The 22,411-nt window shown below is 39.7% G+C and overlaps 1 protein-coding gene and 1 long non-coding RNA gene across 2 annotated transcripts; one reads left to right on the top strand and one right to left on the bottom strand.

Moving 5' to 3' along the window:
• Positions 1 to 5: 5 nt before the first annotated feature.
• Positions 6 to 15,599, bottom strand: NAA20 (N-alpha-acetyltransferase 20, NatB catalytic subunit). The gene is made up of 6 exons (XM_007525394.3): positions 15,484 to 15,599; positions 11,662 to 11,686; positions 8,956 to 9,046; positions 8,278 to 8,413; positions 1,543 to 1,688; positions 6 to 463 (listed from the first exon to the last, which is right to left on the bottom strand). The coding sequence occupies exons 1-6, from the start codon at positions 15,534 to 15,536 to the stop codon at positions 378 to 380; spliced, it is 537 nt and encodes a 178-aa protein (XP_007525456.1). The 5' UTR covers positions 15,537 to 15,599; the 3' UTR covers positions 6 to 377.
• LOC132536843 (uncharacterized) lies at positions 11,325 to 15,961 on the top strand. The gene is made up of 2 exons (XR_009548382.1): positions 11,325 to 11,455; positions 15,459 to 15,961. It is a non-coding gene; the product is annotated as an uncharacterized LOC132536843 (long non-coding RNA).
• The last annotated feature ends 6,450 nt before the right edge of the window (positions 15,962 to 22,411 follow it).

Here is a 22,411-nt window from a genome sequence, read left to right as displayed (position 1 = left end):
ATTCATAGAATTAAAATGTACTTTATTATACATCTTAGATTTATACATTTCATATATGTTTTTAAAGTTTCAATTAACAGATCAATACAAAATATATATATGTGTGTGTGGCAGTGGCTCTCAGGCACAGAATTTTGAAGGAAATTGTACCAATGTTTTCCCTCAGCATACAGTGAATACTATGAACTGTGATGATGGAATGTTTCCTTCTGATCTAGCTGCCTGTTTGAATCTTAACAGTAAACAGCTATGATACTGCTAAATGAAAACAGATATAACAAGTTTATAGCCAGTATTTTTCTTGAAGTCTTTAAGTGATTAGAAAATAATAGTCTATAAAATATTTGGGACCTCAGCCTAAGAACCACTGCCCATGGTTATTCAATATCTTCAGGCCTCACAGGATGAGGTAGTGGTATAATGGATTTCTTCTCAGTATCTCTGGAAAGTGCTTTCCTCATATCTGTTAGAAAACAAAGTTTAATATAAGTACCCAAATAAAATAGTTTTTTCCAAATTTAAATTATGTAATTTAAGAAGTAAAGTTCACATAGATTTTTTTTTTTTTTTTTTTTTGGTCCTCTAATCAACCTCTTACCACATTCTAAGAAAAATGTCTGAGAGTCCCAGGGGCCAGGTGGTGGTACACCTGGTTAAGCACACAAATTACAGTGCTCAACGACCCAGGTTCCAGCCCCTGATCCCCACCTGCAGGGGGGAAGCTTCACACGTAGTGAAGCATGGCTGCAGGTGTCCCACTCTCTTCTCTCTCCATCCCTCTCAATTTGTCTCTATCCAATAGTAAATAAAATATTTTTTAAAAAGATAAAGAGACTCCCAACAGAACTATCTTCATCGTGGATTTTTTTTTTTTTTGCCTCCAGGGTTATTGCTGGGGCTCAGTGCCTGTACTAGGAATCCACTGCTTCTGGAGGCTATTTTTTTTTCCTTTAGTTACCCTTGTTTATCATTGTTGTTACTGCTGTCAGTGTTGCTGGATAGGACAGAGGGAAATGAAAAGAGGAGGGGAAGTCAGAGGGGGTAAGAGAAAGACAGGACACCTGCAAGACCTGCTTCACCGCCTGTGAAGCAACCCCCCCTCCTTGCAGGTGTGAGGAACTGGGGGCTCCAACCGGGTTCCTTAACCACCATGTGCGCTTAGCCCATTGTGCTACTGCCCGGCCCCTACCTTAGAGTTTTAACTAAATCCCAACTGAGATTCAATTCTAAATCCCAACTGAGATTCAATTCATCTCTTCATATAAATGTTCTTTTGACAGAATCTTAGTAAATAAAATAGTGTACCTATAATGTTGTATGACAGAAATTAACCAGTGGTTAACTAATGTAAGTTAACTAGTGCTAAGGCTATAAAGGCAGGTAAAGGTTAAAAAAAATTTTTAAAAACTATGGCTCAAATTCCAAATACCACGTCCTACAAATATAATATTCTTTAAGTTAATTAAAACATGCATATTTCAGTCTGTAGAATGTAAATGTTTATAGCTTCCTTGTAAGGATACTTGCACAGAAGGAGCTTACCATAGGCATCTTCATCAGGTTCCCCGTTGCTGGCTGAGTAGTACTCTATGACAGTCCTGTATACACTGTAGCCCAGCTGCTTGTACATATTCACTGCAACTTGATTTGACACTCTTACAAAAAGGTCTACAAAAAAGCCACCCTTTCTTTTAATAAAAGAGAAAAGAAAACGTCAGTATGTGAAAACCCTAGGAAATAGATCTTTCTTGAAAACCATTTGTTTTTACTTTAATTACTACTCATAGAATGGTAGAAATAAGACAGTGCATGATTATATGTTTCTTATCATTGCAATATAGTTATTTTGAAGTATAAAAGATATTCTTCTGTTTGACTCAAAGCCTACATCTTTCCTTTAGAAAAACTTAATTTTTAAAAAAAATTATAATCCTGTTTCTTAGCATAAAGAAATTACTGTGTATTTTTTATGGGGTAGTCATAAATTCAATTTGCCAATAAACCATACAGTATTTCACTTAGTGCTACAAACTAAATACTGAAGACAGTACTAGTGTAGCCTGGAAACTTTGGGTCCTCTGGTCCATGACATTTTCTCCTTACTCAAAAAGCTTTCGACACATTCTGATTCTTAGTTTCTCCTATTTATGAACTCGATATAAGTGAAATCATACTATATAATCATTAATGAGTTGATTTTGTCAATACTATGTAAATTAGCCTTAGTGTAGCTGTAACTTGTTCATCTTCACACTATTTACTATACCAGTGTATAACCACATTAAGTATTTCTCTACTTATATTAAGTCATCTTTAATACAAGAGCTCTGAATAGTTTTATAAACTTTAAGAGACCTCACATTGTACAGGTTTTGGTTTGTTCACTAAGTCCTTGCTATATTTTCCTACTACTGTAAAAGGCACTTTTTCTAAATGTTACCTGTATGTGTAGAGATACAACTATTTTATAGTGATTTCATATCTACCAACTTTGTATTTCTAAACATTTTAAATTCTTGACTTTCTATTTGTATAATTACATCAGGTCAAACAACAGCTGTTTCTTTTCATTCTTGGTATGTCTTTTCTTAATATGCTGTGCTGTCTAAAATGTCCAGTGAAGTAACAGAGGCTACTTATAGGCACCCTTATCTTATCCTGAACTTTAAAGGGAACTATTCAATGTATGAAGTATTCAATTCAAGGCAGTATATAATTCCAACACACCACTGACATTTACAAGGTTTCTTATACTTTTTTTTTCCAGGTTAAGGAAGTTCTAGTTGCTACATTTTTAGCAATAGCATTGGATTTTATCAAAGCATTTACTGAAATAACCATTGTTCTGCTGTAAACATTATATGATGACATGTACACAAAGATTTTCTAATGTTTAAATGACCTTATCCTTGATGCATCATCATATAAAAATTGTCTAATCCACTATGCTAAGATTTTTCTGAGGTCTTTGCATCCATAATGAAATGACATCTTCCTTCCTCACGTTTTTTGTCATGCTTTGTTACAAAGTTTATCTTAACCTTAAAACAAAAATAGAGGGAGTCAGGCAGTAGTGAAGAGGGTTAAGCACACGTGGACCAACGTAAGGATCCCAGTTCAAACCCCTGGCTCTTCACTTAAGAGGGAAGTCGCTTCACAGGCGGTGAAGCAGGTCTGCAGGTGTATCTGCCCCTGTCTTCCCCTCCTCTCTCCATTTCTCTCTGTCCTTATCTAACAATGACAACATCAACAACTACAACAATAAAAAAAGGGCAACAAAAGGGAAAATAAGAGTAATATTTCCTTATTTTGTTTATATAAAAGTAAACTTTGTCACTAATTTTTAATTATTTGGTAACATTTTCCAAGGAAGTCAGATCTTTCTTTGTGGAGAGATTTGTGGGTGAAATTTACTTGTGGATGAAATTCTCTAAGGCAAGGGATCAGCTAGCAATATATTTGTAGTGCTTTCAAGTATTATAATTTTGAAATAATTCAACAGAGATATGCAACAGAGATCTGATTAATCAGCTTCCGATTGGCCCAACAGTGAGGAAGAATCTATGCTTGTATTTCCATTTCTGAGATTTTTTTTGTAGTTTTATCAATTAATGTGATTTTACTTTACTCTGTCACTGAGTAAATAAAATTTTTAATTCTTACACCTTCCTGATAGATTAAATCTTTTCTCAACAAGTAATGATACTTCACTCTGGTGATTATTACAAATGTTGACAGCACTCTTAACTGAAACTTTATACCTAATTAATAACTTCCTTTCCCCCTACCCAAGTCCCTGGCAACTACCAATCCCACTCTGAATGAGTCTTGAATTATTTTACCTATCTTTATATAAGTGGAATTATGCAATGTTTTCTTTTTGTGACTGGCTTAGCATAATGTTCTCAAGTCTATGTCTTTAACTGGATTCTAAAATCAAGTACGTTAAAATTTACTGTTTTTTTTTTAAATATTTATTTTTCCTTTTGTTGCCTTGTTTTTTATTGTTGTAGTTACTATTGTTGTCGTTGTGAGATGTGACAGAGAAATGGAGAGAGAAGGTGAAGACGGGGAAAAATAAGACACCTGAAGACTTGTTTCACCACCTGTGAAGGGACTCCCCCACAGGTGGGGAGCCAGGGGCTCGAACCAGGATCCTTAAGCTGGTCCTTGCGCTTCGCGCTACCTGTGCTTAACCTGCTGCGCTACCATCTGACTCCCTAAAATTTACTGTTCAGAAGCCAGCACTCCTACCTGCTGAACCCCAAAAACAATTCTGCTCCATACCCCCACAAGGAGAGAAATGTTAGGGGAAGATGATTAGAGAGAGGGCTCTGAAATCCAGAGAGAGAAAAGGAATAAAGGAAAGACATTTGGAAGTACTAGTAGAAGTACTAGTAGATGTAAGGTGTGACTTAGGAAGAAAAGGCAGGATCATAGAAAAAAATAGGCAAAAATATAGATAAGCAGTCCTTGTAGAAAAGAAAGTCAACCCATTATCTGTGTCCTTTGGAGAACCACTAGTTTCCAGTGCAGAGAATAGGAACATAGAATTTTAGTGGCAGGAATGGTGTGAAATCGTTCCCTTGTTATTTTGTAAACCACTTAAAAAACAAAACAAACAACAAAAAAACCCAACTCCAAAGCCTTCTTTCTGGTTCTACCCAAACTCAACATGGCTTCATTCTCATGTTTTATTTTTTCCATTTTTTTAAAAATAAAATGTAAGTCTGAAGATTTAAAAAATTACTATTTAAGCAGAAACCTCCCACTTCCTCTAAGAGTCTATTTCCCCCAGTCCTGGAACCTCTAAAGTGGGCCTCACTTTCCTGCATGTTTCTCTCAATTCATACCAAATGATATTGTATCCACTGATCCCAACCTAATCAACACAATGAGTACCACCTCAGCATACTTCACTTCAGACTATGTCCAGAGATTTCAGGCATGGAATGTCAACCCTTTACCCTCATTACTTGGGTGAGAACTTTCCTTTCACAGGATTCTCTAATTCCATTCCAGGAAGTTCACTTCCTAACAAAGTCCCAAAACCTAGATATAGACCAGGTCCTGTGAGATGGAGCATATGTTCACATGTATCCATAAATTAGGGCAAAATATATACCTGAAAGCAAAAATACACATTACTCTGTAGTGAGTATCAAGTTCATAATGAAATGGTGTCTATTTAAGACTTAGACACCTTCCTCACCTACTTCCTATTATAGTTCTCTCACTCACTCCAAAGCTAACCTTATCAAAGCAAGGACTGCAAAGCTGAATAAGGGCAAGAGACTGGCATACTTTAACAATGACTCTTCAGTCACTATCAGGCTATTCCATCAGCTGGGGCCCTAAGCAGGGAGTCCTGAGATTGCCAAACAGACATAATGGACCTATACCTTGAATAAATCCCTCTCTCCATTGTTATTGGTCATTTCTATCAAGAACAACACAATAGACCCCTTTGTGGGCCCCCATAGGACCTTTCCCTCAACTTGGATTAACAGCAGTAGAGAATGTTCCATCCTCCAAAGGGAGGATGGACAACATACTCTATGCTATACCCGAGGAGATGGGTTGATATTGGGGCAGCTTGGAATGTTCCTACTCATGACCACAGAATGTGAGCTCAGATCTACAGGGATGCAGAGGTCACATAGGCTCCTAAGCTGAATATGGGCCCCAGATCACATCAAATCGATGGGGTTTACAGTCAATATTTTTACACCTTTCCCATATTTGGGAGCTACTCTCTTCCCTGATCCAGCTTTCTGGTCCTTTTTCCAGCCATGACATCATCTCCCCAAACAAAAATTAGGATCCACCTGCATATCAGATTTTCGCTCAGGGGAAAAAATGAAAAAGGAAAAAAAAAAACTAGTATAGCCACAGGCCCTTTGGAATATAACTAAAATATGCCTACTAGCTATCTACAAAATGGAGGACCCCCCAACTCTTCATCTGCACTATTCCAGCCTTTAGCTCCATGATTGGTCAACAATTTGTTTGGCTTTGTATGTTAACTCTTTTCAGCCACCAGGTTCCAGATGCTAGCAGGATGCCGATCAGACTTCCCCAACAGACAACCTCACCATTGTGTCCTGGAGCTGCGCTTCCCCAGAGCCCTTCCCCACTAGGGAAAGAGACAGGCTGGGAGTATGGATCGACCAGTCAACACCCATGTTCAGCGGGGAAGCAATTACAGACGCCAGACCTTCCACCTTCTGCATCCCACAATGACCTTGGGTCCATACTCCCAGAGGGTTAAAGAATAGGAAAGCGATCAGGGGAGGGGATGGGATACAGAGTTCTGGTGGGAATTGTGTGGAGTTGTACCCCTCTTATCCTATGGTTTAGTCAATGTTTCCTTTTTATAAATAAAAATTTTTAAAAACTAAAAAAATTACTGTTTAAATTACTGATAATTGGGAGTCAGCTAATATTTTATGTCAAACTTTATTTCTGTTTATTTCAATTTAACTTTTTTCTATCTTATGAAAATGTAGATTTTTACCACTCCCATTTTTTTGCTCTACTTATTTGGAAATTTATATATATATTGTTTCTATTTTTAATGTATGCACTTAAAAATCCATATATAGAGCTAGGGAAATAGCTTAGTTGGCAGAGCAAGGGAGTTGTGTGCCTCAGTACTCAAATTCCAGCACTGCACACATCAGAACAGTATCTTCTGTGCTTCTCATATGAGGTGAATTATATTAATAAAACGTGTATACAAATAGTTAAAACACATGGGGAGGGGAAGGGAGAAAAAGAATAAATAAAAGGAACAGGGAGCTTTAGAACTGATTAAGCTTAAACATCTATTATCTCTTCTACAGTGGGAACCAGGAGGAAGAGTCTTGTCTTCTTATCACTCATATCTTATAGATAAGGATGCCTGATACATAACAATAGGTCTTTTTTTTTTTCCCTCTTTTGTTGCCCTTGTTGTAGCTTCGTTGTGGTTATTATTATTGCCCTTGTTGATGCAATTCATTGTTGGAACAATAGGTCTTTTTTAAAAATTCTATAATGTTGATAATTCTCAAAATTGTATCAAGGTACCCCAAACTCAGAAGTCCTCTAGTCATTCCATAAATTTAGTAGCTAAACCAAAACATCAAAATTCTGGTTCCAAAGTCAGAGATGCAACTTGCCCAAGTCATTCATTCTTCCTATGCTACCGAGCCTTCTGCTTTACCCGTAAATACAAAGATACAAACCTTCCATGCCAGACACTGACAAAGTACTTATCTGATGTATTGGACTGTTGGGAAAGTCATGGTGCATTTTTGCATAGAAAAATATGTCTTGAGTATTTCTACAACCCAACAGTTTACATATTAAGATTATATTGTGCTATATTCCTTTGAGTGATGTAATGTCTTTATAAAACATAGTTTCTGGCAGTTCCTATGACTGAAAACAACTAAAGTGAAAATTCAGGTGATGATGAAATTTGTTCCCAATACCTAACAGGTGGACACTTTAAATTACTAGTTACTTAACAATGAAACAAGAACTTTTTCCTTTCAGATATTTTTTCTCAAATAGCTACAATGTTCTTAGATTATACATACTTATTAAACATGACATGGCTATCATAATATGAGTATCTTTGACATGAGTGTTTTTCTTTTGGTCTAGAGCACTACAAAATGCCCCCCCCCCCCCAAATGTCAAGGGCAATTTTAACTGAATTTGGAAACATCTGCAATGGTGGCAAAAACACTAAAATTTTGTGGTCTAGTTTTTTTTTATCCCATCAGTAGTCTCATTTATGATTTATTTTTTTACTGCCACGAGGGTAATTGCTGGGGCTCTAGACAAATCCACTGCTCTGAGTGGCCATTTTCCCTTTATTCTCTTGATAGGACATATAGAAAGTAAGAGAAATGGAGTAGATAAGGAGAGAAAGGGAGCTACCTGCAGGCCTGCTTTACCATTTGTGAAGCTTCCCCCCAGGTCCTCAGGTATGCCACTGCCCAGCCCCCAATAATCTAGTTTATAAACCCACTGCAGGTTTGCCTTAATTTACCTTGCAAGCAAAATAAGACAATATAGCTACCCTGAATGTGTGACAATTGTGAACAATGATGGAAGTTGAAAATGAAATATCTGTAAATTATAAAACAACAGATATTCAGTCTGATATTCAAATATTTCAGCCTGAAGGCTGAAAAAAAAAAAAAACCAAAAACTCATAAATGTTCACAAAGAGAAAAAAATAAAATAGTGCATAAATTATAGTCTGACAAGTTAGTACCTCACCTTTCTGAAATCTCCTCTAATAACTCCATAAGCTTAGCAGCCAAACCAAGACGTCGAAATTCTGGGGCAACAGACAGAGCTGTAACATGCCCATGCCATTCTTCCCGGGCTACTGAGCCTTCTGCTTTACCCATAACTGCAGGAGAAGATTATAGTCAGTAACTAAACACAAGGATTTACACATAAGCATACATTTACTCTTTGGTATATAGGAAATTAATGATAAAGTTTTAATCTATAAGTCCTAGAAATTATAAAGCCAATGCTTATTAGTAGTATTATTTGAATGTAACACACACATACACATAATAAGTAGAATCAGAATTTTAAAAAGCTAAATAAAAAGGGGGGGAGGGCATAACATACTAATAAGCAATTTTGAACACAGACCATATATACTTTAAAAAATGCCTATATTTCATGTGGGTATGTTTGTATTGAGACAATTCCCATAGCTCTCATTTTTGTTAGTAATGCTCATTCAATGAAGAAGGTATAATCCCCATTTTATGTACCAATTTCTGCAGAAACAATGTAAATACAGAATCAAAGATCAAAGAAAACTGAGTCTGCCTACTCAATGAATTACTGAATAATTGTAAAAAAAAAAAATTAAGTTATAGGTAAACTGAACTTTAAACTACCCATCCAAAACAGTAATAGTGTTGTTATACTTACTATAACCCATTAACTCTCCACCAGGTGCCTCTGCAACAATGAAATACTCTGGCCAGTGGGCAAGGTACTGTAAGTAAAAAGGAATTCCATACTAAAGCTTGTTAAGGAGTGTGAAATGTATGGACATTAAAAAGCTCTTGTGAGAACTACGGTGGTTGGTGGTTATCTTTGGGGGTTGGGAGGGTGGGGACACACTGGTGGTGGGTGTGGTATGGAACTGGACACTAATCTTACAATCTTGGAACCTATTAATTACAGATTTTTTTTTTAAAAAAAGCTCATAAACTCTACTCTAAAAAGAGTTTTCTTAAAAGGCACTTTATGGGAGTCAGGCAGTAGTGCAGCAGGTTAAGCGTATGTGGAGCAAAGCGCAAGGACCAGTCTTAGGATCCAGGTTCGAGCCCCCGGCTCCCCACCTGCCTGGTCACAGCCATCTAAATCACTACATAGCTCTTTTCTTCTAACAAGCTTATAGAATATGAATGTTTATTCAATTCCTTATGCTTGATGGTCAGTACTTTAATTTCATTTTATTTTATTGGATAGGACTGAAAAATTGGGAGAACAGAGGGAGAGGGAGAAAGAGAGTAGTAAGACATCTGCAGACCTGCTTCACCACACTAGAGAAGTGCTTCCCCCCCCCGCCCCCCGCCGGTGGGATTACTTTTATTTAATGACTTTACATTCAGCCATGAGACTCTCAGACTCCAGTACCTCTAAAGTCAATCCAACAGTCATCCAGTTTTCCCCCTGTACTAATTCAAGCTCTACATTTCCAGTAATGCAAATAAGAGCCGACATGAGTGAGGGTGACAGAGGGAAATAGCACAGCAGTTTATGTGACGGTCTCTTATGCCTGAGGCACCAGAGGTCCCAGGGTCAACCTTCAGCAACCACAAGCCACAGCTAAGCAGTACTCTGGTCAAAATAAATAAATAAATAAATAAACAAATAAATATTAAATAATAATTTTTAAAAGGACAGAAAAGAAAAAGTGAGTGAATTCCTAAATGATTTTCTCACTACTTAATTCTTCAGCCCTTGGTGTCTTTACTGATATGTATGTTACTACATCCCTTCATGTAAATCTGCTGATACAAATCTGAGACACCATCACTCATTTAATAATAAGTAAATTTTAAAAAGGCAAAACTGGGAAACCTGTACAGCTATAAATCCTTCAAACACTCCTCTGAAGGACAGCACTTATTTTGAGTACTCTTCAAATAAAACCCTTAACATGATAAACCAGTCTTCCTGTCAGCTAACAATACACCACAGCAATCTCTCCTCCAGCTAATAGACCAAGACCTCAGATGCTCAATCACTGCCAACTATGATGAAGCTGTTTACTTTTAAATATGGTTTCACCTGAGTTATGAGACTTTATAACTATAATCATACCATTTGATTTACATGTCATTATTTTCCTTTATTATACAGTGAAAATTTGTATCATTCAAAACTCATTTACTTTTCAAGTATGAATGGGTCTTTAATCAGTCGTCCTTCAGAAATGAAAATGAACACTAGGGATTGTTTTTCTACCCAACTTTGTTTCTGATATGCAGCCACATGACATACAGTATTTCACCATGTAAATAGAAAATTTAAATATGCTGTCTCCTGAAAATAAACGCCTGGTTTCTTTCTAGTTAAAAAAAAAAGGGGGGGGGAGTGGTAGCACACCAGATTAAGTGTACTATGTGCAGAACACAAGGACCAATACAAGAATCCCAGTTCAAGCCCCGAGCTACCCATTTGTGGGGGGTGGGAGGGTTGCTTCACAAGCAGTCAAGCAGGTGTCTTATCTTTCTCTCTCATTCTCTGTCCTATCCTCTGTCCTCCTCCTCTCAATTTCTCTCTGTCCTATCCAACAGCAGCAGCAGCAACACCACCAACAATGGCCACCAGGAGCAGTGGATTCATAGTGCAGGCACTGAGCCCCAGCGAGAACCCTGGCAGCAAAAAAAAAAAAAAAAACTTAAAAAACTCTTCATAATGAAGCCATTTCCTTGTGTGCTATCCAAAAATCTTATTCTGACTGCAACAGTTATTTTGTAATCACATAACATGAAAAGAACTAACATTTTCTATAAAGGATAATCATGGGAATGGTAAAGTGGTTTAAGTGCAGAGCCAGGTTGCTGGCAACTTCATAGAACCACTGCCTACTCTGAACTAGTTTTCACCTTTAGACTTCATTTACAATAGGCAGAAATAACCCACCTTGCTGAAGGCAGGAATTTCTTTCTTAGTTCTGGGACACGAGTCCCTGTCGACAACCAGCAGTTTTCATAAAGTTCTAGAGGCATTTGGCAGTCATGCTACTTTTCATGATTCACCTCCTCACTTACTTCACTAAGCACGATCAACTCACCTTCCACTCATTTGATCCCAAAGGACACTATCAGCCTTTTTAACTGCAGAATGAAGGCAAGGCTTCCTATTGTACACCAGCATAGTGACTGAGGACTGAAGCGGGCACTGGAACTGTACTGTTAGATTTATGAAAACTCATTGCCATTAGCATGTCAGACAGATATAAGACAATTCTTGCTCCCAGCTTTTTTTTCTTATCTGTAATGTAGGTTACAATATCTTCTGACCTACAAGTTTTTTCAGTACTCATCTACTTTTTCCTTTTGTTTTTCCATTTTCCCAACCCTTAGTAATCTTTCACTTAACTTTTTTTTTAAAGGATACAGTTTCTGTGAGTGGATCCAAGTTACTGAAAGAAATAAGAAAAAAGACAATAGTAAGCAGTGTTCATAAAGCTGGGCTAAGTAAGTCACTAAAAGTAAAAATGCACAAGAAAAGCAAACCATGCTAAATTCACAACTCTGTTGTACTACTGTTGAAAGATCACATATCCGGAAAACTACATTGTGCACTTGTGAGGGAATGAGAGTAGAAAAGGAAAACACCATCTTATTATCCTGAAAATAGGTCTGCCCTCACAGAATGCCAAAAATAATTTCAAGGAATGCCAGTCCTCAGTATTAACCCTCTCATGCTTCTCTAACTACTGAGTTCCTTCCCCTTGACGTGCTTTTCTCACTTGACTTTCCTTCCAAGCCTCCGCCAAGCTCACTAGGTCTCTTTCATTCTAACACTTAGTGTCTCGGATATCAGCTGTGAGCCTCTTTTTCACTACAGTATTGACCCCCTAAATTTTTGTTTTCAGTCCAAACCTAAACTGAGACCCCCATGCCCGTCCACTAGGCCACTTCTCCACCTAGCTATCTCAGTGCACTTGGCCCAAGTCACGATGGCCTTTCCTTTCAACGCCTAATCATTTGACTCTGAATCTCATCTCTTCGCACACCCTCGATCTGCTCCAGCACACTGCCCTCCTCCACAGATGTGACACAGGTCTGCATACATTATTGCCTCTACCTAGAAGAACTGCCCTCTATACCCACACGATTCCTTCCTAGCACCCCCCCATTCCCTACCGTCTATCTTCAGCGACACCCTCCTAGAACACCCTGCCTAAAAGTGAGTCTTCACCCACTTCTAATTTCCCTTTCCTGCCTTCATTTGTTTGCTCCTTTGCACTGAACACTTGCACTCTACATGTGGCATCTTACCTCAGTTTCCCCTACAGAACGTTGTGCATCTCCTGCATGAGTATATAATAGGCACATAAAGGGGCTGGGTGGTGGCGCACCTGGTTGAGCGCACATGTTGCAATGCGCAAGGACCTAGGTTCAAGCCCCCAGTCCGCACCTGCAGGGGGAAAGCTTCACAAGTGGTGAAGCAGTACTGCAGGTGTCTGTCTCTCACCCTCTCTATCCCGCTCTTCCCTTTCGATTTCTGTCTCTATCCAATCGATCAATAAAGATAATAAAAAATAGGTACACAAAGATGTTTCCAAGAATAAACTACTTGCTAAATTAATTGCAGTGTTTCTACAGTCGTTGGTCTCTTCCCTTCCTACTACACCACCTTCATTTAGTGTCTCAGTTCTAATTAGTCCCCTAATTAAAGTGTGGAGCGAAGATGAAAGGATATATAGCCGGAAGAGGCATTCTTAACAAGCTAGATGAGATTTTGGAATCCAATTTTGAAATATTATGAAAGACCATGTTCATTTTCCTTCTACTTTATTCATTTTTGTATAAAATCTTCAGTGAAATCAATTTTCCTTATTCAATTCTGATGCCTGAAGTAGCACACCATCTCATTCTAGGGTCTGTATCACCAAACCCAAGTCTTCCTCAAGCTATCATCTCTGGGCCACTGCCAAGACCTCCAGAATGGCTTACTGGGCTGGTCTACCTCCTTTAGTCACCTTGTTTACCACAAAGCTCCGTGAGTAGGAGGACAGTGACTCTCAAAAAACCAAGTATTTGCTTTTAAAAAATGAAAGGCCAGGGTGGAGGAGACAGCATATTGGCTATGTATAAAAAATAAATAAGTGTTTATGCCTGATGCTCTGAAGTCACAAATTCAATCCCCAGTACCACCATAAACTGCAGCTGAGCAGTGCTCTGATAAACATAGGCAAAACTAAAAAAGTAAAATGAAAGGTCAGGGTTCACTCTTTTAAGAATTGTGTTCTACAAACAAGTCAGGAGCCCTTGCTTTCCCCACCTGTTTCACCAGCTCTACCACCTGTGACACTCACTCATGCTCTAAATCCTTAGTTTTCTCAAACATGAAGTGACTATAAAGAAATCTATCTAACTGCTGTTCTTGCGGGATTGTGACAGGGCCGGTGGCAGAGGGCACAGTGCGTGCTCACCTCAAAGTTGACATCTAGATCCTGCTTCAGGATAAGAGGGGCCCAAGGGAAAACCCTCCCCACAGAATCAGGTATTAATCCCTCAACAACGGAGGGGATCCAGTCTCACCAGTTACTTGGTTGCAGAAACTCAGGACTACAGCCATATTCTCAGGACTCCAGTCACATTCATCTCCCACTTGTCACACCTCACACTTTGTCACCTTCACACCCACTTCCTCATCCAGAGAACCACTTTTAGAAGAAAACCAACATTTTAGGCAGCCTTCTGACACCTGAATCCCAGTCACTCGGTCCCTCGTGTTCACATAAAGCCTTGATGTTTGATGTCTTTCAAAGTCTCATAAATGGAAGATGAGATATGGGACCAAGCAGAACGTGTGCTGCAGAATCCTACATGTTGACCGCAAAGCTCTGTCAACGTGTCTAACTTCCAGATCTCATTAGGACATGTCTTAAGGGGGGGGGGGCATTGTAAGTTTTGGGTGCGTGGCTACAGTCACAAAGCCCATGAAAATCAAAGAGAATAGGCTGGGGAGAAAGCATAATGGTTCTGCAAAAAAGACTTTCATGCCTGAGGCTCTGAAGTCTCAGATTCAACCTCCTGCACCATCAAAAACCAGAGCTGAGCAGTGTTCTCGTCTGTGTCTGTATCTTCCTCTCTCCCTCATTAAAATAAAGTGAATAGGGGCCTGGTGGTGGCGCACCTGGTTAAGCGCACATGTTAACAATGCCCAAGGGCCTGGGCTCAAGCCCCCGGCCCCCACCTGCAGGGGAAAAGCTTTCCAAGTGGTGAAGTAGTGCTGCAGGTGTCTGTCTCTCCTTCTCTCTCCCCCTTCCTCTCAATTTCTCTGCCCAATAAATAAAAGTTTTTTAAAAAATCAAAAGATGTCATTTTAAAAATAAATAAGTTATTTATTTTAAAATAAGTTATAAATAAAGGGGGGGATGGTGGCCCACCTGGTTGAGAGCACAAGGACCCGAGTTCAAGAGCCCCTCCCAGTCCCCACCTGCAAGAGGAAAGCTTTTCAAGTGGTGAAGCAGCGCTGCAGGTGTCTCGCTCCCTCTCTATCAAACCACCCCTACCCTCTTAATTCCTGGCTGTCTTTATCCAATACATAAAGATAATGAAAATAACTTTTTAAGATATAAAGGAAATAAATTATTAAAATTAAAAAAAAAAAAACCGCGGTGGGCCAGATGGTGGTGCACCTGGTTGAGCGCACATGGTATAATGCTCAAGGACCCAGGTTCAAGCCCCTGGTCCGCACCTGCAAGGGGAAAGCTTTGCAAGTGGTGAGGCAGCGCTGCAGGTGTCTCTCTCTGTTTCTCCCTCCCTCCTCTCAATTTCTGACACTCTGTGACCAAACATAAAGAATAAAAAATTTTTTTAAAAAAACCAGCGGAGAAAGGAGCGGCCAGGTGCCACCAGCACAACGTCATTTTACTCGGATACAAATTAGTCATTAGCTCCCCTCCCCTCCCCTCCCCCAGGTGCCACACAAGTTGGCTCTCGTCGCAACAAGCATTCGCCATTGACTTTCCGCAGCCAGTACTTTGGGGGCGTCGCCTGCAGAGGCCGAGTCACCAGCCCGGGGGGTTCGGTCCGCGCCCTCGACTTCGACGAACCGGCGGCCGCTGAGCCCCGCAGATGGAAGAACGACGCGCCGGCGTCTCGGGGACCCGCAGCGGGGCCGAGTGCGGACGTCCATTCGGGGTCCCGCCCCCAGGAGAGGAGACAGGGCCCAGACAGGCCGCTCCCGGGAGGCCGCACTTACATGTTGTTGAAGCGGAAAAGGTCATCGCACGTGAAAGCCCTGAGCGTCGTCATCTCGCAGCCACCCAGCACTTACTTCCACGAACCTCCGCAGCCACACCGGAAGTTGTCCGGCGGCCTCACCGCAGCAAGGAGAGAGCCACAGAACGGCTTCCGGACCCGAGTTGCTGGGCAACCACAGCAGTGTTGCAGCACCATCTGGCGGTAGGAGTCCGGAATGGCCAGACCACGCCTACAAGGTCACAGTTACACAGAACCTGCGCTGTAAATAATGAAGGAGGATGGGAAAAAGAGAGGCCAGGCGCTAGGAAACCAAAGCAGAAAAACAGGATTCAGGGTCATTTGCGTTTCCTGTGCCATAAGAGCAGTAAAATGAAGCGGAATGTAAGAACTCCCAGTTCAGAGCAGTCGGCCCCAATGATGAGATCTCAAACTTTCTAACTCCACATTAAATAACGTAAAAAGGAAGGCACAGTTAATTGTAATGTTAAATTTTATTTTCCCCAGTGTACCCAAAATATTATTAATATGTAATCAATAGAAAAATATTACTGTGATATTTTACATAGAAATATGGTTACTTAAATATTCCCTTTAAAGTTTGAGATACACATTATATATTAATTAAATAACTTTCACAAAATTAAAATAATTGAGGCTGAAATCCTTATTATTATTACTAGTATTATTATTATTTTGCCACTAAGGTTTTCTCTGGGGCTTCATAATTAGGATTCCACCACATCCTCCGGAGTACTCTTTCGTTTCTTTCTTTCTGTCTTCCTTTCATTTTTTTTTTTTAAGGTAGAAGGTGAGAAGAAACAGAGAGAGAAAGGGAGACACCACACCATTCCACTGACCATGAAGCTTTCCCTTTGCACAGTACTCCCACATGATGACTGGGGGCTCAAAATCAGGTCTTGACACATGGTAATTGTGCACTCCACCAAGTTAGCTTTCTCATAGCCCCTGTAGTCATATTCTACTGTAAGTTACTGTGTAATTTAGGGCTTTTTTTTTTTTTTTGCCTCCAGGATTATTGCTGGGGTGTGGTGCCTGCACTACAAATCCGCTGCTCCTGGAGGCCATTTTTCCCATTTTGTTGCCCTTGTTTTTGTTATTATTATTGTTATCATTGCTGTTGTTGGATAGGACAGAGAGAAATCAAGAGAGGAGGGGAGACAGACAGGGGGAAAGAAAAACAGACACCTGCAGACCTGCTTCACCGCCCATGAAGCGACCCCTTCCCCTACAGGTGGGAAGCCAGGTGCTCCAACCAGGATTCTTACGCTGGTCCTTGCACTTCGTGCCATGTGCGCTTAACCATAGCCCCACCCCCAGTGGTTGTGATTTTTGTCTTCTTCATCCTACCCACGTGATTATGCCTGTTATTTGTGTTGTTACTTTTTCAGAACATAAAAATACATCATTTAAGAAAGAAAAAAGGGGTCAGGCGGTAGCACACCTGGTTAAGCGCACACATTACAGTGCACAAGTATCTAGGTTCAAGCCCCTGGTCCCCACCTGCAGGGGGAAAGCTTCACAAGTGGTGAAGCAGGGCTGCAGGTGTCTCTCTGTCTCTCTCCCACTCTATTTCCCCCTTTCTTCACAATTTCTCTCTGTCTCTATTCAAAATAAATAAATAAAGGTTAACAAAATATTTTTTAAAAAGAAAAAGAAAAAATAAATAAAAATACATCAGTGTTAACAGTTAACACTACGCATTCCCCATTTATTTAGTTTTACAGCTACAATTGAGTAGATGTAATATTCCCTGGCATTTTTATTACATTCTTCCCACTCCATAAGTCATTTGGAATCCCTTAGGATTTGGCTGGATTTCTCAGTAGTATTTTCTCTTTGTTTGTTTTGCTTTGTTTTGCTTTTCCAGGGCTTGTGTTCTCTTCCTACTGCTTCTCAATACCTGACTGGAATACTGGCCAGAAGTATATATCCCTTGTCAGTAAAGTCATCTCATAGTTGTCCTTCATTTCCTTACTTTCTTCAGTAAGCACAGTCACCACCAGTTCCATTTATTTTGTCCTAAAGGACATAATATACTCTTTGTAAACTTCTGGGAAGTACTCCATTGATTACATGTCCCATAATGACAGTGACAACTGCTAATGCTGTTCCTTCTCCTTCTTCCTCTTCTTTTTTCTGAGTGTTTTTTTATCCCATTATTAAAGGCCTCCCCCCACCCCCACTCTAAGTATTCTTCATAGGCTTCTCCTCCCCCATACCCGATATTTTAACATGCTAATCAAAAAAATAAAAAGGTATGAACCAGAGAAGCATGTAAACCATTTGAACAAAAATGGATGACCTCATGTGGATGCTGATTCTCATTTTTATTCACTTCTACAGCCCTGCCTTCACATCCTTTCTGCTCCACACCTACACTTATTAAAACTTTTGGGTGTCTTTCCTTTATATTCTTCCCTCTCAAGTAAGGGAAATGGGGTCTGACTTACTCAGGTTTTCTCCAGATTCCCTTCCCTCTCAGTGATAGGGAAAAAACAGTGGTCATCTTCCCCTAATATTTCCCCTTCTGGGAGTATGGACCAAAATTCTTTTCAGGGTGCAGAAGGAAGGAATCTGAGCTTCTGTAATTGCTTCTCTTCTGAAGAGGTCAGGAAGGGATTACGGTAGCATCTTGAATTTGGAGGCTGAAAGGCAGTAAGGTATAAAGTAGGACAAAATGATAAAAATGACCTAGGAGGAGGATTAGAGCCAATGAGAATAAAGACCATAGAGTGGAAACAAACTAGTATTATATTTTAGGGTGTTCTTAGGAGCTCAGGACTTTAGTAGTAAATTTTGCTCGAGTTTAACAGTTTACATGAAAGTGGACTTGAAATACTATCTGGGAGGGAGGTGTTAGTGGGTAATGGAGCTTGAGAGCTGGGTTTGAGCAGAGAGTGGCTCATAAACTTGAAAAATATGTAAATACAATGAACTATTTACCACAACAATCTGACCCAGGGTCCACATATATTAATAATTAGTACAGGAGCCTGAATAACCTTCTGGGTACCTATCAATCCCAGCTCATAGTCAATGGTCATAGCTGGAAACGTTTTAGGCTGCACTCATTTCAGGACCAGTCTTCCTCCAGTGGCAGAGTAGGATGACACAGCTTCCCTTCAGAAAGTGGGGCAGTCCCTACTAGTGCTAGTTTGTAGTGAGTGACAGTAAGAGCCTAGAGAGGCCCTCAAAAGGGTTTAGGATAATGTTCCTGATGGAAGTGACTAGTGATGACAAGAATAACTTTAAAAGAACAGAAGTGACATAGACATTATAACATTATCTCCACCATTTCCACAACTTTGTTTTAAACTCATAAACTGGGAGTCGGGCTGTAGCGCAGCGGGTTAAGCGCAGGTGGCACAAAGCACAAGGACCGGCATAAGGATCCTGGTTCGAACCCCGGCTCCCCACCTGCAGTGGAGTTGCTTCACAGGTGGTGAAGCAGGTCTGCAGGTGTCTATCTTTCTCTCCTCCTCTCTGTCTTCCCCTCCTCTCTCCATTTCTCTCTGTCCTATCCAACAACTACAACAACAATAATAACTACAACAATAAAACAACAAGGGCAACAAAAGGGAATAAATAAATAAAATAAATATTAAAAAAAAGAAAAAAAAACGCATAAACTACCCTCAAACCATTAGATTACTAGTATTACTCAACCTTTTCGCACATGCTCTTACTGAATCTGCTTCGGGGCACTTGATTTTATTTTTAACAGGCCGGAAAAGGCTTTGTTTCTGTCTGGGTTGCACATTTTCCCCACACTCCAGATGATTCATTCTACTTGTATTTATCATTTCACATTGTGTATTTCCTTCTAATGCTTAGCTGGAAAATAAAAAAGACAAACTTTTACCACATTTTATCACACAACATTTTCCTGCTCACTGAAACAAAACACCATGTGCTTTTTGTAAATAGTGCTGACCCAGGTCCTCATCCATTATGGCAGAACTTCATGTTTAAATAAGCAAACAGCTTGGTGTTTCATCTGTTGTTGCTCTATTTTTTTCCCCTTCTGATTATGAATAAAGGACAAAGTGCACAGTAAATATGTATTTTGATAAATCCTAGACCATGTGCTCAACAGTTTGAATGAAGCAGTTGCTTAAAAAAAAAAAAATACATGTTTTCTCTCATTTTTTACTATCATTATTTTTAGTGGGGAAATAGTTTTCAGGACTGTTGTTACAGGGGAAATTTTATTTTACTTTTAGAAAACAATAACTGGACAGGATAGATGTGTTGACTATGACCATTATCTGTGCTCAGTTTTGCTAACCAGGCCATACAAATGGCCTGACCATTCCAATCAAGAGCTGACTACAGGTTTCAGTTCAATATATATATATATATTCAATACTATTACCTCATTAAAATAAGGAGAAAAATGTTGGAGGTATAAATCCATAGGAGTAAAAAAGAATGGAGAAGGGAACAATTGTTAAGAGAACTGACAACAAAATAATAGGTGCTAAGTAAGTCCAGTTAGCAGACAGGCGAGATGAAAGCATGGCAACTTCAGGAGTGGCAAGAAGCACACTCCCGGTACAGAATGTGACGAAGCTCAGGGATTAAACTAGCTGCGAATGACTGGAGGAAGAAGGCAACAGCTGAGTCAGAGAAGTTCAAGAAGCCCTTTCCTCAGGTCTCATTCAGAGCAGAGGCAGTGAAGTGTGACTGGGATGCCATCTTGTAAATGGGTTGATTCAAATACTGGCATATTGAAAGACACAGTCCCCACAAACTCTTTGCCTCCTTAGCTCCCAGAATACTGATAACTAAAGTTAACCCTACCCCAGCACCTTTAATAGGACAGTGAGGAATTCTTTGTGGATAAACCTCCTGACCTAAGGTGGGGAAAAAAAAAAAGGCCACACATATTCACATTTAGTTCTTCCAATAAGTGGCTAGGTTGTCATGTGATCACCAGAGGGACCCAGTAACTAGTTCATAAACTTTCTCAAGTACATATAACTTCCAGTAGGTTTTATGGCAACTGATATTTAACTATAAATAATAAAAGTCATGGAACATATGAGTTGAGGCTCTTGCCCAAAAAACAGAGGCAAAATAAATAAATAAAAACCAAGGGGTCAAACAGAAAAGTTGATATATATCAACTGTGCTATAATTAATATCTACAGAGAGGAAAATATTGCATCTATAGGGGGGAAAAAGCATAAAATACAAAAGATTCAATCCAAAGAGCAGTATTCACATAACAGGAATTTCAAGCAGCAAAAAAGAGAAAGTTTTGGGAGATAAATAATAATTTTAAAACATTAGAAACACATACTGGGGAGATAGCATGGTGATTATGCAGAAAGATCTTCATACCTAGGGCACCAGAGGACCCAGTCTCAATCCTCAGTACCACATTAATCCAGAGTTGAGCGGTGCTCAGGTAAAGAAACAAAACAAACAAACAAAATTATAAATGTTCTTAAAATTAAAGAATATGTTTATAGAGTAAAGAAACCATTAAGTCTCTTAATAGAACCAATGGGAAAACAATCTATGTTAAGGTATATCACTGGAATTTGAGAACAGTAGGGAGAAGATTCTAAATATTTCTGGGAAATGTATGTACTGTGTAGCAAACTGTCCATCCTTAATGACTTGGAACATCTGCGGTCATGGGGAACAGGTCACCCGTCACCTGTTAGCACGGGAGGCTTACCATGTGCAGGAATCTGGACTTAAGCTTGGCACCAAGTGGGAGTTCCATGGATTAGGGGCAGGATCAGAGAAACATTGTTTGGTTTTTTTTTTTTTTTTTACACCCATGAATATTTGACTATGAAACATTTGTAGTATGTTTATATTTTTAAACACCTCCCCCTTAAAATAAGGAGGGGGAGGGAAAATCATGCCTATGAACTAACTTCCTGGAGAAAAGCAAAGGAGAGTTCAAGACTGTTCACAAATATTGCCTAGAGAAATGAAAAGATGCTGCAAGCTTTACCACCCTTCCCCTCAGTAGTGGATGAGTCTAAAAAAGAACTCACTTTTTTTTCCTCCAGGGTTATCGATGAGGCTCAGTGCCTGCAATAGACTGCTTCTGGTAGCTTTTTTTTTTTTTTTTTTAAATAGAGCAGAGAGAAATTGAGAGGAGAGGGAGACTAAGAGGGAGAGAGAAATATAGATACGTGCAAACTTGCTTCACTGATGATGAAGTGTCCCCCTGACGGTGGGAAGGCAGAGGCTCAAGCCAGATGCTTGAGCCATCCTTGTGCTTAGTACTTACTATGTGTGCTTAACCTGGTGCGCCACCATCTGACCTCCGAAACTCACCTTTCTTTCTTTCTTTTTTTTTTCAATATTTACTTATTCCCTTTTGTTGCCCTTGTTTTATTGTAGTTATTATTGATGTCATTGTTGTTGGATAGGACAAGAGAAATGGAGAGAGGAGGGGAAGACAGAGAGGGGGAGAGAAAGAGAGGCACCTGCAGATCCGCGTCTCCGTTTGTGAAGCGACTCCCCTGTAGGTGGGTAGCCGGGGGCTAGAACTAGTATCCTTACACCAGTCCTTGTGCTTTGCGCCCTATGAGCTTAACCCACAGTGCTACCGCCCGAATCCCGAAACTCACCTTTCTAAAGGGTGTTTTTTTCTTTTCATCGTCACAGAGGTTTCACTGCCACATTGACTTTTTCAGAAAGAAAGACAGAAATAGAGACAAACGGAGAGGAAAAGACACTAGGACTCTAGTGACCTGATGGTTCCTCCAAGGTAGGCTGAATTCAAACCTGGGCGAAGCAGCAACATTGCCCAGGTGAGCTATTAGCTAGCCCTCTCCATAATGTTTTAAATAACTCATCCCTTGGTAACCAAAAACATGTCAGTAAAATTAGCTTCCATGGTTTCCAAAACTGATGAGTCATATGACCCTTAGGGA

The sequence above is a fragment of the Erinaceus europaeus genome, chromosome 1 (assembly GCF_950295315.1).
Source record: "Erinaceus europaeus chromosome 1, mEriEur2.1, whole genome shotgun sequence".
In the NCBI taxonomy this organism is placed as follows: Eukaryota; Metazoa; Chordata; class Mammalia; order Eulipotyphla; family Erinaceidae; genus Erinaceus; species Erinaceus europaeus.
This window is presented reverse-complemented; position numbering and strand designations above follow the sequence as displayed.